General features: G+C 39.7%; 3 protein-coding genes across 5 annotated transcripts; 1 reads left to right on the top strand and 2 right to left on the bottom strand.

Annotated features, from left to right (window-relative positions):
* Positions 1–424: 424 nt before the first annotated feature.
* Positions 425–15681, top strand: LOC111606939. 2 transcript variants are annotated; one of them, XM_023328402.1, is made up of 3 exons: positions 425–7365; positions 11098–11174; positions 15601–15681. In XM_023328402.1, exon 1 carries the CDS (start codon positions 924–926, stop codon positions 6945–6947), a length of 6024 nt encoding a protein of 2007 aa, XP_023184170.1. In that variant the 5' UTR covers positions 425–923; the 3' UTR covers positions 6948–7365; positions 11098–11174; positions 15601–15681. The 2 variants fall into 2 exon arrangements, with proteins under 2 accessions (XP_023184170.1, XP_023184171.1); XM_023328403.1 differs by lacking the exon at positions 15601–15681 and having other exon boundaries at positions 11098–13637.
* LOC102228776 (heterogeneous nuclear ribonucleoprotein A0-like) lies at positions 8522–10096 on the bottom strand. Its single transcript, XM_014475507.2, has one exon. The coding sequence runs from the start codon at positions 10021–10023 to the stop codon at positions 9109–9111; it is 915 nt and encodes a 304-aa protein (XP_014330993.2). The 5' UTR covers positions 10024–10096; the 3' UTR covers positions 8522–9108.
* LOC102229041 (heterogeneous nuclear ribonucleoprotein A0-like) lies at positions 12016–14947 on the bottom strand. 2 transcript variants are annotated; one of them, XM_005816533.2, is made up of 3 exons: positions 13802–14947; positions 12438–12519; positions 12016–12122 (listed from the first exon to the last, which is right to left on the bottom strand). In XM_005816533.2, exon 1 carries the CDS (start codon positions 14864–14866, stop codon positions 13961–13963), a length of 906 nt encoding a protein of 301 aa, XP_005816590.1. In that variant the 5' UTR covers positions 14867–14947; the 3' UTR covers positions 12016–12122; positions 12438–12519; positions 13802–13960. The 2 variants fall into 2 exon arrangements, with proteins under 2 accessions (XP_005816590.1, XP_005816589.1); XM_005816532.2 differs by having other exon boundaries at positions 12438–14947.
* Positions 15682–16471: the final 790 nt, after the last annotated feature.

The following is a 16471-nucleotide window of genomic DNA, read 5'->3' as shown; positions in this document are numbered from 1 at the left end:
TTTCATATTTTCATCATGTAAAGTATTTTGAACTGTTGAAGTGTGCTATGCTGTTAAACTTAGCTTGATTTAATCATTCTGATTTTCCTACGGTGCACTGTAAATATTTTTCATCTATCTTCTCTTTTTATTGTCAGTCACATAATGGGAACTTTTAACAAAAACCTTGTATATAGTTTAAATATTCCCTCCTTAATGAACAAAATGCATGTTTGTTCAACAAAATGAACTAAATTGTTGGCAGAAATGACAACCGTAGCCATGCAGGTGTAAATATTTACAGTGTAAACTGTACAGAGCAACTGGAAAGACTTTCCACATTTTATTCTAAAGATGTAACTTAAAATGTTTACATCCATTGTAAGAGCCAAAAATGTTAGTTTTAACATTGTTTCTTTTTTGTATGCTTTTTGCATATTTAGATATTGTCTTTACAGTAAGGTTTTATTTTACTATGTTTTTTATAAAACAGCGCCACCTAAAGGACACAATTGTATATATAAAAAGGGCGGTGTCACTTAAGAGTAAAAAAGAAAAGAATGTTGGATGAAGTGTGGTCGCTTAACCTCTACACAGTTTTTGACCGTTAATTTTAAGGATGCTGTGCAAGACAAAATAATTTTCATGTTATGCCAAAGAAAGTAAAGTTCATACTTTGTGTGGAACCGTAAGTATTGTTTATTATTTAATGCACAAGACATATCAATGAACAGAAACGCGTCAACTAAGAAGAGATAAGCTAACCGATACTAACAAAGAAAACTGAAGCTAATTTATCAATATAGTGGCTTTATAGAAAAGAACAAGTAGCCACTACATAAGTCAAAAACTGTTTACATCGTTTGAAAAGAAGGATGACTTCGTGTGTCTATTGAAGACGAAGGACAACGTAATAACGATTTTTAAAGCATAAGAAGGTCATAATGGCGGACAACTCAGACTCAAACGCTGTAGTAAACGAAGATGACCAAAAGAGGGCGCCAAAGCTCACAGAAAAGGCTCTGGATTCTAAACTCCATAAACTGATCAATGTAAGAAGGTACAAACTTGGACAGTTGACAGCTAAATCTAAGGAGATTGATAGCTTAATGCAAAATAATGGAAGTTTGATCCAGATTGAAGAAGAGCATTTACCATTATTTCAGACACTTCTTGAAGAGTTTAGTAAATCCAATGAAGCAGTTTTGGAAATTCTTCATGAAGATGAACAACATGTTGACCAAGAATATTGGTTTCAGCCAAAATATGATTTTTTCAAGTCTATTTTGGAAAAAACAGAAACATGGATTAAAGAACAAAAAAGGAAAACCATAGATGACCATCAGTTAGATGTAGAAGTGAGTCCTATGGATAGTGTATCCATTGCTTCTGTGTCAAAGAAAAGATCAAAAGGGACTGGATCTAAAGCAAAGTCAGTTAGTAGCAGTTCATGTGCTTCTTCATCCACATCATCTGCATCCTCAGCTCGCTTGAAGGAGGAAGCGAAAAGAGCTGCACTTCTTGCAAAGGCTGCTACTCTTAAAAAGAAGCAGTTGTTGGAATTAGAAGAAGCTCAACTAAAAGCTAAGAAAGAACAGTTGGATGTTGAAACTGCTATAGCAGAAGCAACTGCCAAGATAAAGGTTTATGAAGACTATGAAGCTCCAGTTATCAGAGATGGAACGTTTGAAAGCAAAACCTTTACACAAAAAGAGGAAAGTGAAAATGTGCATCATCCCCTCATGCCAAGAGATTTGCAGCAACAACCAACTTTTAATGATGCTGTTGTTCAGTCCACTCAACACGTCACTGATGTTCACTCATCTGAATTGTTACATGGAAACACACAGCAGAGTAATAATATGGAGGAACTTTGCAAAGTAATGCAAAAACAGAATGACATCACAGAACTTCTTGTTAAACAACAACAACTTTCTAAAATGCCACCAGTTGATGTTCCTATTTTTTACGGTGATCCATTGCATTTCCGTTCCTTCATGAGAGCCTTCAATCACACTATTGAAACAAAGACTGAGAACCCTGCTGATAAACTGTACTATTTAGAACAGTATACAAGAGGTGAAGTCAGAGATCTTGTTAGGAGCTGTCAACACATGCAACCACACAGAGGTTTTCAGGAAGCAATGAAACTGTTACAAATCCAATATGGAAATGAGATTCAGATTGCTTCCGCTTATATGGACAAGGCATTACAGTGGCCTCAAATTAAGCCTGAAGATGGAAAGTCATTGAGTTCTTTTTCTCTTTTCCTTACAAGTTGTTGTAATGCAATGGACGACATTGACTACTTGGATGAGATGGACAATCCTGTCAACATAAGGATTTTGACATCCAAACTACCATATAAGATGAGAGAAAAATGGAGAGCACATGCATTTGAACTACAAGAAAAATCCAAAACTAGAGCCAAATTCACAGACTTGGTGAGTTTTATTGACAAACAAGCTCGGCTGATGACAGATCCATTGTTTGGAAATATAAACCCCTCTCAACCAGCAGAAAAGGGAGAAAAAAGAAAGACACAGATCAAAAGTGTAAAAGGAGATGGCTTCAAGAAAAGTAGCTTTGCAACAGACATTACCTGTAAAGAAGAAACCACAATTAAAGCTACTAAAACTCAATCAGAAAGAGCTACAAACAGTACTGCTTTTTCAACGCCATGTCTATTTTGCAAAATGAATCACACATTTGAAATGTGTGACACTTTCAGAGATAAACCTCATAATGATAAGGTTGAATTTTTGAAGAAATCAGGACTTTGTTTCAGCTGTTTGGTCAGAGGACATCTTAGCAAAGATTGCAAACAAAAGATGTCATGTCAGTTTTGTGCTAAAAAACATCCAAGTCTGCTTCATGTTTTAAGACTTGAAGAAAATAAACTTGAATCAACCAGTGATAAAAATGAACCACAGGTCTCATCAAGTGCACTTGCATCAGTGCTTAAGGAAAATGATTTGACTGGGGATAAAGATAGTATTCTTGCAATAGTGCCTGTAAGAATCAAATCAAAGAAAAGTCCAAAAATGGTTGAAACTTATGCCTTTATTGACCCAGGAAGTTCTGGTACTTTTTGTACTGAAGATTTAGCAAGACAGCTCAATCTCACAGGCAGAAAAACAAAGATTTTTCTTACTACTATGAATAAACAGTCCAGCACTGATAGCTACATGTTGACTGACCTGGAAGTGAGTGGTATGGAAGGATGTATGTTTATTGACCTGCCAAAAGTATTCACACAAAAGGAGATACCAGTGAGCAAAGCAAACATCCCTCTGCAGGGAGAACTGGATCAGTGGCCATATCTGAAGGATGTCAAATTGCCATGCATAGATGCTGATGTGAGTCTTTTGATTGGAAACAATGCATACAAGGCCATGGAACCCTGGAAAGTGATAAACAGCCAGGACAGTGGACCATATGCAGTGAGAACACCACTCGGTTGGATAATAAATGGACCCCTCAGAGAACCCAATGGAGCCTGTTCAGAAATGGAAAAGCAACAACAGGTTACTGTTAACAGAGTTAGTTTGGAAACAATAGAAGAACTCACAAGGCAACAATACAACCATGACTTCCCTGAGAGAAACTGTGATGACAAGTTGGAGATGTCTCATGAAGACAACCTTTTCATGGAAAAAGTAACTAGCTCACTGAGTTCTATCAATGGTCATTACAGTATGAAGCTTCCTGTCAAACATGAGTCTGTCACAATGCCATGCAACAAAAAATTGGCTGAACAACGTGCAGTTAATCTGAAAAGGAAATTTCAAAGAAACCCATTGTTCCATGATGAATACAAAACATTTATTTCAAACATGTTGGAGATGGGCTACGCAGTACAAGTACCGGATCAACAACTCAACAGACCAGATGGAAGGATTTGGTACATACCACATCATGGTGTGTACCATCCTCGTAAAAAGAAGCTGCGTGTGGTTTTTGATTGTGCTGCTTCATTTCAAGGAACATCCCTAAATGACATACTGCTACAGGGACCTGACCTTGCTAACTCCCTCATTGGAGTCCTCACCCGGTTCAGGCAGGGTCCTATTGCAATGACAGCAGACATTCAAGCAATGTATCATCAAGTAAAGGTTGCAAATGAAGACACAGACCTTTTGAGGTTCTTGTGGTGGCCTGAAGGTGACTTCACAAGAACTCTAGAAGAGTTTAAGATGATTGTCCATCCATTTGGTGCCACATCTTCACCTAGTTGTGCTATGTTTGCACTAAGGAGAACAGCTGAGGATAATCAAAGCAAATCATCATCAGAAACAGTGGAAACTGTACTAAATAACTTTTATGTTGATGACTGCCTTAAGGCTGTGGATACCACTGCTAAAGCCATTGTTATGGTTGAAGAATTAACTGCATTGTGTGCCACAGGAGGGTTTCATCTAACTAAATGGGCAAGCAACAGCCGTGAACTGTTGGCTACCATCCCCGAAGAAGAGAGAGCAAAGGAGTTCAAAGATCTGGACCTAAGTAATGACACATTACCTAAGGAAAGAACGCTAGGAGTTCAATGGTGCACTGAAAGTGATGCTTTCACATTTACTATCAATGTGAAAACCAGACCGATGACAAGAAGAGGACTTCTCTCGGTGGTGAGTTCTATTTATGATCCACTGGGTTTTCTAGCACCCGTCACCCTTCTCCCAAAAACTCTTCTCCAACAGATGTGCAAGAACAAACTTGGATGGGATGAAGAAATACCTGAAGAATTTGCAAGAAAATGGAAAAAGTGGCTAGATGAGCTTGACTTGCTTTCAAGCTTCAACATTAACAGATGCATAAAACCACCTGAGTTCAAGTCTGCCATTACAGCTAAACTGCATCATTTCTCTGATGCAAGTGAGTTGGGATACGGAACTGTCACATATCTCAGCTTAAAGAATGAAGAAGGAAAATTCCATTCTGCTTTCATCATAGGAAAGGCCCGTGTTGCACCGATAAAGCAGACTACAATACCAAGAATGGAACTTGCAGCTGCTGTCGTTGCTGTAAAAATGGACAAAATGTTGAGGAAAGAAATGCAACTCGACTTACAAGACTCCCAGTTTTGGACTGACAGCACTACAGTGTTATCTTACATCTCATCTGAAACACACAGATTCAAAACTTTTGTTGCAAATAGAGTTGCAATTATAAGGGAAAACACAAAACCATCTCAGTGGAGATATGTTAATACTTCCCTCAATCCAGCAGACTGTGCATCACGTGGGTTGACAGCAGAAGACTTTATGAAAAATGAGAAATGGATAAACGGCCCAACATTTCTTCAAAGTCTGGAAGAGTCATGGCCAGAAGGTCATGAAAGTAAACTTGTGGACCAAGATGATGTTGAGTTGAAGAAGAAACTAAAAGTAAACTTAACATTGACAACAAGTGCTCCATGCCCTATTAACCAACTGATTGAGTACTATTCCAGCTGGTACAAGTTAAAAAAGGCTATAGCATGGATGCTAAGGCTCAAAGAAATCTTATTACAACTTAGCCAGCAAAGACAACTCATCCAAAAGACAACCAGTAACGCAGATATGGTCAAGAGGATGAATGAGTACAAGACTAAAATGAAAATGAATCCACTATCAGTACAAAATCTACAAGATGCAGAAAGGGCAGTTGTTCAGTATAGTCAATGCCAACGGTTTCCAGAAGAAATCTCATCTTTGCAAAAAGGCGTTTGCGTGAAAAGAAACAGTGAGATCTATAAATTAGATCCTCTCCTTATTGATAACATGCTGAGAGTTGGTGGCAGACTTTGTAATTCAGCCATGTCTGAAGAGGCTGTACATCCTGCTATTCTCTCAAAAGACATGCACATATCAAGACTCATTCTCAGGAATATTCATGAGCAATCAGGACACAGTGGAAGAAACTATGTGCTTTCTCAACTACGACAGAAATATTGGATTCCTAAGGCACATTCAGCAGTAAGGAAGTTGCTTTCAAACTGTGCTGTTTGTCGAAAGCTTCATGGAAAACCAGGAGAACAAAAAATGTCTGACTTACCACAAGATCGGGTTTTGCCTGATTCACCACCCTTCACTAATACAGGTGTCGACTTCTTTGGACCAATCGAAATAAAGAGAGGACGGAGTAATGTTAAAAGATATGGTGTCCTATTTACATGCCTTGCAATCAGAGCCGTGCATATAGAAGTGGCTCATTCACTGGACACAGACTCTTGTATAAATGCAATACGGAGATTTATGTGTCGAAGAGGACAAGTTATGGTGCTTCGCTCAGACAATGGCACTAACTTTGTTGGTGCTGAAAGACAGTTGTGCGAGTCTATTGAGCAGTGGAACCAATCAAAAATTGAAGATACACTGAGACAAAATGGAATTCAGTGGATATTTAATCCACCAGGCGGCTCTCATCATGGTGGAGTTTGGGAGAGGCAGGTTCGAACTGTGAAAAGAGTGCTAAGCTCTGTGCTGAAACAGCAGATGCTTGATGATGAAGGTCTCCAAACGGTGTTCTGTGAGGTCGAAGCCATCATTAATGCAAGACCTATAACAAGTGTTTCGGATGATCCTAATGACATTGAACCGTTGACTCCAAACCATTTGCTGTTACTGAAAAAGCAACCTCTGTTACCATCTGGACTGTTTCAACAGGCAGATCTTTATGCTCGCAGAAGATGGAGGCAGTCTCAGTATATTGCTGACCTATTTTGGAAACGGTGGACAAAAGAGTATCTTCCCATTCTTCAAGAACGTCAGAAGTGGTTTCAAATTAAAGAAAACCTCGCCACTGATGATGTTGTCCTAATCATGGATCAAACTGCTCCCAGGAATGCATGGGTCATGGGAAGAGTCCTAAAAACTTTGCCAGATAAGAAGGGTCTAGTTCGCAGGGTTCTGGTGAAAACAATGACCAACACTTTGGAAAGACCCATTGACAAGTTATGCTTGATTCATAAGAAGGACATTGTATAGAGACAGTTACATCACTTCTTTTTTTTGAATATATTCTATGTTTTTGCTCTTGCTAAAGTTATGTTATATAATTGACATGTTTTCTCCATGTGCAATTATGGGGCCGGAAATGTAAGAGCCAAAAATGTTAGTTTTAACATTGTTTCTTTTTTGTATGCTTTTTGCATATTTAGATATTGTCTTTACAGTAAGGTTTTATTTTACTATGTTTTTTATAAAACAGCGCCACCTAAAGGACACAATTGTATATATAAAAAGGGCGGTGTCACTTAAGAGTAAAAAAGAAAAGAATGTTGGATGAAGTGTGGTCGCTTAACCTCTACACAGTTTTTGACCGTTAATTTTAAGGATGCTGTGCAAGACAAAATAATTTTCATGTTATGCCAAAGAAAGTAAAGTTCATACTTTGTGTGGAACCGTAAGTATTGTTTATTATTTAATGCACAAGACATATCAATGAACAGAAACGCGTCAACTAAGAAGAGATAAGCTAACCGATACTAACAAAGAAAACTGAAGCTAATTTATCAATATAGTGGCTTTATAGAAAAGAACAAGTAGCCACTACATCCATGTTTTTCTTTAAATTACACAATTACTATACCATATAATGATTTAGTTAAAAATGTTCTTTTTGGAATTTTGCCAAACTTAAGATAGAATCAGATATATTCACAGCCGCACGTTAATCAGTTTTAATCTCACCTGTTTTCAGGTATTTTCGTCCACTCTTCGATAGAAAGAAAAACTGTTTGGATTTAACAGAAATGGACCTTAAATAAGCCAAAAATGAATAATTTAAGACAAAGTTATAAGAGGAGAATTAAATGGCTTTGTGATGTCACAGGGTGTGTTTTTAGGAAGTTAGATTTGATCTTAAATAATTAACATTTTACCACAAAGCAAGCAGAAAATCTGAGCATGACATGTCCTAAAGTCAGTTCATAAAGAAACATCTGGCTATCAGATTATCAAATCTTTTGGGGTTTTAGACATTTCAATTTAAAATTTGAATTAAACCATTTTTAAATTAATACTCTTTACTGTATCTGGAAAGCATGAATAATATTGCATATCTTGTTCCAAAATAAACAGCTCAGTCTAAAGAAAACTGTTGTAGCCTGACCGTCAGGAAAAGCCTGCTGACCAGTTTTACCAGGAAATTTAATTTCTTTAACTAGAATCAGTTCAACATTTTAGTGGGACTAAACCAGGAATTAGGAGTTTCTCCATCCGTTTTTTTTAAAGCTCTCTGGTTTGCTGAATATTTTGAAGTAAATGTGTCCAAATTTATTATAGAAACAGGAGACCACATTTAACTGTAACCTCAGCTACTGCTTTTAAATTAATGAAAGTTGAAGTCCTGACCGTTAAACATTCTCCATGTTTAGTTTCTTAGCAGTCATTTCAAAACGGCTAAAGCTTAAAAAATAAAAATCTCAGTAATAAATGTTCTATAGTTTAAATGGGCTGGAGAAATTTAAAAATGACCATTTTCTACCTGTAGATATTGCCCCCTAGTGGAAGTTTTAGGAATACAAGTTAATGAAAGAAAAAAAGACGAAAAGCATAAATGGATTCAAGTCATTAAAAACTTTTAATAATAAAAGCAGAATACAACATAGGGATGAAATGAACACATACACTCAACAGTATTTATTCTTAAAAAAAAAGAAAAGAAAAAAAAGCCTGAAACGGACGGCAAAAGATGTAATTTTAGGTGAAAATAGTCCGTGACACGTTCAATAGGAACACATTTTAAGATCCAGGAGGCTCGAATGGAGCCCCACGCTGCCAACACCAGCTCCATAAAACCCTGAGTTTATGATGCAAAAGAAAGGAGTTACATCCGACTGGTTTTGCAAGACAAACTCGATTTTTTGACTTGAGAAGCAAAATTACACATATCTCACTTTTTTTTAACAAATGGTTCAATACACGACAACAAAATATATTCACAATCGGTATGTTTAGAGTCCAGAATGAGTGGAACAAAAAGGACAGATGGGATCCGAGTGGAGGAGGCGGGTTTCATTCATTCAGAGTGGGTGATGGGCTCGCTTTAACCGGACAAAGAGCGCGCAGCCCCCCACCTGTGACGGTGCTGTAAATGTAAAGTTCGTTTCTAATGTCCCCATGAACATCTCGGCTTTCCAATGGCCTAATAACCTCCTCCGAAGCCGCCGCCTCTGCCGGCGCCGCCTCCCCCACCGCCCCGGTACGGAGCCCCGCTCCGGTAGGAGTAGCTGCCCCCCTTCATCGCGCCGTAGCTCGACTGCTGCTGTCCGTAGCCCTCCCCGAAGTCCCCGTTGCTGTAGCCTCCCCCCATCTGGCTGTCGTACTCGTTGTAGCCGCCATAGCCTCCGTAGCCGCCGCCGCTATCGTTGTTGTAGCCGCCGCCATAGCCGTAGCCACTTCCGTAATTCCCGCCGTAACCCCCGCCGTAGCCGCCGCCATAACCGCCTCCATATCCTCCTCCTCTCCCGCCGCCGAAGTTCTGCATTCCTCTCCCCCGGCCTCTTCCTCCGCGGCCGCCGGTGGTGATCTCCTGCTTGCTGAGGGCTTTCTTCACCTCCACCTTGTTCCCGTTGATGGTGTGGTATTTGGTCAGCGCCGCTTTGGTGGCCGAGTCGGTGTCCGTGAAGTAGACGAAGCCGAAGCCTCTCTTCCTGCCGGTCTGCTTGTCGGAGATGATCTCAGACTTCTCCACTGCGCCAAACTGCGAGAAGTACTCGGTCAGGTTCTCCGCCTCGATGTGGTCCTTCACTCCGCCGACGAAGATTTTCTTGACGTTGGCGAGGATGTCCGGGTTGTTGGCGTCCTCTCGGGCTATGGCCCTCTTCAGCTCCACGTTGTTGCCTTCGACGACATGTGGCTTAGCCGCCATTGCAGCGTCGGCCTCCCCGGGCTCAGAGTAGGTGATGAAACCGAAGCAGCGGGACCTTCCGAGCTGCTGGTTCATAACCACGACACAGTCCGTCAGAGAGCCGTACTGCTCGAAATACGCACGGAGGCCATCGCTGGTGGTCTCCACGTTCAGCCCTCCAACAAAAAGCTTGCACAATTTGTCCGTCATGTTGGGTTTCGTCTGGAGGATGGGAAATGGAGACTTTCCCTGTCCTTCTTCAATGAACAAGGTCTGGGCGGGGCGTGTGACGTAGCGCACTCTGATTGGGCCATCTTCAGTTTAAAAAAAAGAATCACCACCCACACGGCTTTGAAAATCTTCCGTTCTGTTGAGATTTAAGCCAAAATTCTTCACCTTTGTTGCCGTTTGTAGTTTTATCCCCCTTTCTAACGCCATAATAAAACAGATTTAAACTATTTAAAAACTACACGCCATTAGCCCAATTTCTTCCCTGACCTTGACGTGAGGAATCAGTTACTTGCAAAGACAAATGTAACAATAAAAATCCAGCTTCACCGCAGGATTTCATCAAATCCCCATAAGATAAACACGACTAATTTAGCTTATTGTGTATTTTAGGTGAATGTTTACAGTTCAGATAATTTCTACAATTTTTGACCTCATTTAATCCTGGCCCTTAAATCACAAATTAACTATAAAAATTCACATTTTTATACAGTGGAGGAGTCGCCAGAGACGGCCCAATGCATTAGCAAACTAAGCAACTATTATGATTGAATTTTAACAGACCATAGATGTTGAATTTGATTATTCAAGAATGAGATTATTGAATTTGATTTCATGCTTTAAATTTATGATTTTAATCACTCAAACAGAACCTGTCTGACAACATGAAGTAGGCTAAAAGGTGTGAAAATGCAGCACTGTAAAACCTGAGAACATTAGATAGTGACTCACTGACCTCTATCAGTCTGGAAATGTTTAAATTGCCCTTTTGTACTCTTCCATCGTCCGCTTCGGTTAACATTAACTTATTTATGTTGCTTTTTTCTTTTCCTCTGAATGTCCTGTAGATTTTGTACATTTCTTTTGGCACAATTTTTAAAAACAGCTTCTTTTTTTATGCAATAAAAAAACATGGTACTAACATTCCAAAAGTTTTGTTTTTCTTATGTGCTACAGATGACCAAAACATGTTTTTAATCATAATCCCTGTCAATTAGATTGATTTGATCTGTTCCGTTCTGGTTTTTCTAACAGTTTGCTCGTTTTGTTGCTCAGGTTTCCTGCAAAGCTGCATGAGGCTCCGATGTTTTGAAGATGGATCGTTAAAATCTGCCTTATCTGACGTCACCTGTGTAAGCTTGTTTTTGTAGATTTATCTTCACATACAGCAAACTATCTAAACACTGCAGAAATCAGTTGCATTTCTGTAAAATGACTGATTTTACAGAAATGTTGCTAGCTGTTAGCTTTAACAACCAGTATTATGCCTGATTGTTATTGTGATCTTCATTTCACATAACTGCTAAATTAACCAAATACATTTCAAATTTAACACGAGTTTTAGACCAACTCTTAATCGATGTTCTCAAATAATATAAGTGTGCTAATATTAGAAGCATATTCATTAAAGTTTGGTATAAAATTTTAGTTGCATTTTACTTATGTTTAAATATTAGCTCTAGTCATTTTGCCCCAGTCACTAAACCAATGGTAATCACTCAAGTTTTTAAAGGTGAAGTTCTTAATCTAGTCATTTTCTCCGAGTCCATCAGCAACTAATAATCCCATCAAAGTTAAAACTTTGCATTTTGAAATGATTTAATCAGGAAAATGTGAAACATTTAGCCAGTAGGTTATTTTTAGCAGACTTAATGACCTGCAAAGGTTAAGTAAACACAGCCCTCCATTTATGAACATTTTTAAACATGACCTGCAGTTATATCCCAACTGCTTAACCAAAGTGAAACATTTGATAAATTGCCCAGAATTTTATTTACATTTTGAATTTTCCTTCACTATTGATATTGAAAGTAAACATCTGCCGTCAGTCAGGTAACATTTTATGTATTTAGAGAAATTTTATGCAGTGCAGAAGTTTTCACCAGCTGTGGATTCTATGACATTCATCTGAACCCCACATTAAAAACTGACACTTTACCTCCAGAAAATATAGAAAAGTAACAAGTCTTGTGGTATATCAAAATAAGTATTTATTGTGCATTCATAAAAATATATACAGCCATCAGTACAGAAGCTCCTCATCCTCAGATGATCTGAAACCGGCAAGCATGAAAAATAACCTACAAGTAAGAGAATATAAGTCGGTAAAACAGTTTAGTTTCTAAATCCAGACATCCTACTGGATCCACTGTAGGAACAGTTTTAGGTTAAATTATGTATTCAGATTTAAAACTAAAGGTTTCTCAAGAACACTCTCATACAATTCTTTAAGATTTCAAGCTAACAATTATTTAATAACTCACCCATTTAAGTCAAAACCCTGCTTAATAGATTCATTTTTCATCCATTAAGTCTCTTTGTAATAATGAATATTTTAATATTCAGCCTAAAAGCAGCCAACATAAGTGGTCAATATTTTTCTGCAGTAATGTCACCTGAAGGGGAAGAAGGTTCAGCCCTCCTCGGTTCCCTGTCAGCTTCCAGGTGAAGCCCTACAGGCCAGGTTACAGAGGCAACCTGGAGACGGAGGAAAACACAGCAATGAGAAACAGAGCAACGCAGGATTATTCCAGGAGACACCAGTTAGAGGTTCCACCGTTCAGTGGAACAAACCCGTGTCTCCTTTCACCCACAAAAACCAAAATTAAGCAACAAAACTCCCCAGTTTTACTTATGTTTAGCTACATAAAAAGACGCAGTAATCTGGTAAGATTAAACAGTGGTACACTTGTGCACCATCGTAAATATATTCCATACATTTTTGACCAACACAGAGTGAAGACAGGTTGATTTACATACCTAGTTGGCTGGATGTGGATATCCTAAAGAGATATTTCAGACTCCTATCACAACCGACCCCAGGTAATCAACAGGGTCCTGACGTAGCCTACAAACAAACTGCTACGGCTATTTTGGCTGGGATAGCCTACAGGAATACGAGTAAGAACACCTAAATGTAGGAATAATCAAAGATAATTATCAGAGCCCTCAGGTCCACATGTAGTAAATATGAAAGTAAATAAGTCAAATCTTAAAACCACAGTTAAGACAAGGTCTCACCCTACAAAGCCTACATGCTTTGGCTGTGGGTAGACTGCATCCATTTCACCCACCTGAGTAAAAGATGCAACTAAGATGATCTCATAAACCTGTGGATAAACTGGAAGCCTGGTTAAATAAGTAAGATAACTAAGCTAAGTGGTATAACGTTTTATTTAAAATGAACATACATGAGCATACCAAAATGTTTCAACAATAAGTTTTTGTTCTCAACACATGAAAGTACACAATATACAATAGATATTGCTACAGGAAAAAATAAACAGTATTTAGACTGAATCTAGCAATATGCTCAGAGGAATTTAAAGTACAATATGGGGAGGGAAACTAGAGTCCTGCAGTAGTGAATTTCCTTGGATGACCCGGAAAATTATACAAAAATTTATAGTAAGAATGACATCTATGAACCAGAAAAACATTCTCATCCTCACATTGAAAAGAAAATACACTAAATTTTTCTCTAAATTTAACAAAATCGAATTCAACTGCTTAAAATGCAAATATTAAAAAAATAAGAACTTATCAGGAAAATAATCCTACATCATTTTTTTCCAAACACAACGACGGAACGCAAATATAAAAAAAAAATAATCCAACTCTAAAGACAACCTCACACTGGTGGCGTGGGTACATTAAAAAAGGGATCACTGAACGTGTAATTCTTCAATTGTGTGTCCTAGGTGAACAGCAAGAAGTGCTGTTCGGGTTAAGCAGGTGTTCAGGGAAGTGACCTTCCTACCTGTTTGGGGGGTTCAGGTGGGGGAGGGGTGTCTCTGCGGCTCTGCCATGGATGGGATTCACGGCAGACGCCCCATTAGTGACTGAGTTTTGCGTCCAAATGCCTGGGAGTAACGAGTAGCGGGGAGTGGGGGGGGTTCTTGTTTTAGGGTGTCGCCTTTCAGTAGCCGCCGCCGCCGTAGCCCCCCCTGGGGTATCCGCCACCACCGCCGCCTCTGGCGTAGGGAGCCGCGCTCCGCTGGCCCCCGAAAGGCGGCCCCTTCATGGGACCGTAGCCAGAGGACTGCTGGCCGTAGCCGCTGCCAAAGTCGTTGTAGCCGTTGCCGCCACCGTAGCCGCTTCCCTGGTCGCCATAGCCGCCTCCGTACGGTCCACCGTACCCTCCGTAGCCGCCACAGTTGTAGCCGCCACCGCCGCCATTTCCGTAGTTGTAGCTTCCGCCATATTCCCTGCCTCCGTAGCCATTTTGATTTCCTCTCATGCCGCGGCCCGGTCTGCCTCTCGGCGCCATTGTGTTCCTGCTCGCAGCCTGCATTTCTTGTTTAGTCAGGGCTTTCTTCACCTCCACTTTGTGTCCATTAACGGTGTGAAACTTCACCACCACGGCCTTATCTGCAGAGTCATGGTCGGTGAAGTACACGAATCCGAAGCCCCTCTTCTTCCCCGTCTCCTTCTCGGAGATGACTTCAGACTTCTCCACCAGGCCGTACTGCGAGAAGTAGTCGGTCAAATGCTGCTCTTCAATGTCGTCTTTCAGCCCACCGATGAAGATTTTCTTCACTTTAGCCAAAGCTTCGGGCTTGTTTGCGTCTTCTCTGGCCACTGCTCGCTTTACCTCCACCGAGTTGCCGTCGACGGTGTGCGGCCTAGCAGCCATGGCGGCGTCGGCCTCCTCCGGTGTGGAGTAGGTAACAAAGCCGAAGCAGCGGGAGCGCTGCAGCTGCTTGTTCACGACGACCACGCAGTCGGTCAGGGCCCCGTACTGCTCGAAGTGCTTGCGGAGGCCATCGTCGTCGGTGTCCACGTTCAGTCCGCCGACGAAGAGCTTACAGAGCTGGTCACTCATTTTCAAAAAGGGAGTAAAAATGGCGAGCAGGAGCTGCTTGAATTCAACGACGCGTTGATCTCAAGATGGCGGAGGAGGAAGAGTGGACCTTTTTATAAACGAATAGCAGTGACGTCACATTTATAACGCCTTTTCCGGTTTCTTTGCGGGACAACGGACATCTTGAAAAGACGTACAATGTTGACAACGTATTAAAAATTATTTGCTTCGTTTTAACCTTGAGTCGCATAGAATTATCACAATCTTTAATGTCGTTCTTCAACGAGACCTTTTAATGTAAAGAATAAAGCAGCTCTAATTCTGATCTTTAAAAAAATAAGAACTTATCAGGAAAATAATCCTACATCATTTTTTCCCAACACAACGACGGAACGCAAATATTTGCTTTATTTCGAACACAGAACATTACAGAAAATGAATGTCAGAGGACTAAATGTATATAACAAAATACTTAACAAAAAATGCCATTTTTGGTGCTACTCAGGGGTCAAGCAATGTAGTTATTCAATATAAATTCAATTCAAAAGTGACTTATTGATCCCAAAGAAAAATTAAATGTTGCAACTCGTCACCCAAGTTCCTTCAGAGTTGTTGATGCTAATGGCAAGAACGATCTCCTGTAGCAGTCTGTATTACAGCAAATCTGAAGAGTCCTCTGACTTAAGACATTCGTGAGGAAAATCTTGTGAAGAGGAATCTCAGAGCTGTTTGTAATCCTCCTTTCATCTCCACAGGTCCCAGAACAGAACCAGAACCAGCCTTCTTTGTCAGCTTGAGCCTTTTTGAATCCTCAGTTCTGATGCTGCCACCTCAACAGATGAAGGCAGAAGCGATTACATTCTCAACAACCGACTTCCACAAACAGTGAAGGACCCAACTCTCCTCAAAAACAAGCATCTTCGTTAAATCTGGGCAAAGCAAGAACCATTCAGAACAAGATTGTTTAATTTATTTAACAGACTACATAAAGAAATTAGACCTGGCGCTTTTGGGTTTTCTGAAAGTTTGAACAGATTTAATTCACTGCTTGAATGTTTTTAATGCAGTAATGCATGGTTTAGTAACTCCATATTTACACTTCTGTATATAAAATCTGGCCATAATAATTATCAGATTGGTAATATATCCTAATTTTTTTAAATAGATCTTAACAGTTTTCTGTAAGGTCAATAAAACAGACGTATGAGTAAAAAGCAGCTGAATGTATATAACCACCACAATTTTCATAATTTGATGTAAAAACTAATGAAACCATCTATTTTTGTTATATTTCTCATTGCTAAGATATCCTCTGTTGGTCTATCACATGAAATCTGCTGATAAAATGTAAATGATGCATATGGACAATCATGTTGACCCTTGAATTAATTTAAATCTGCCTCCAGTTTCTCATCGTCTGGCCCAAAACTACCAGACGATAGTCAATGGTAATTGAGTTTCATGGGAAACGACGGAGCACTTTGGTGGATTTTCATGTCAACAGAACCGCAGCGACAAAACGAGACGCTTTAAATAAAGAGTGAAATCAAAGTTTCATTGAGATCTTTATGAGGCACACAGCTCATGAAACACTCCCCATTTCTAATACTACCAACACAAACACAC

The sequence above is a fragment of the Xiphophorus maculatus genome, chromosome 23 (assembly GCF_002775205.1).
Source record: "Xiphophorus maculatus strain JP 163 A chromosome 23, X_maculatus-5.0-male, whole genome shotgun sequence".
Lineage (NCBI taxonomy): Eukaryota > Metazoa > Chordata > Actinopteri > Cyprinodontiformes > Poeciliidae > Xiphophorus > Xiphophorus maculatus.
This window is presented reverse-complemented; position numbering and strand designations above follow the sequence as displayed.

What these genes read in the sequence shown, in the direction of transcription:
- LOC102228776 (XM_014475507.2), bottom strand. Translation starts at nt 10,023, where the DNA reads ATGACGGACAAATTGTGCAAGCTTTTTGTTGGAGGGCTGAACGTGGAG.
- LOC102229041 (XM_005816532.2), bottom strand. Translation starts at nt 14,866, where the DNA reads ATGAGTGACCAGCTCTGTAAGCTCTTCGTCGGCGGACTGAACGTGGAC.
- LOC111606939 (XM_023328402.1), top strand. Translation starts at nt 924, where the DNA reads ATGGCGGACAACTCAGACTCAAACGCTGTAGTAAACGAAGATGACCAA.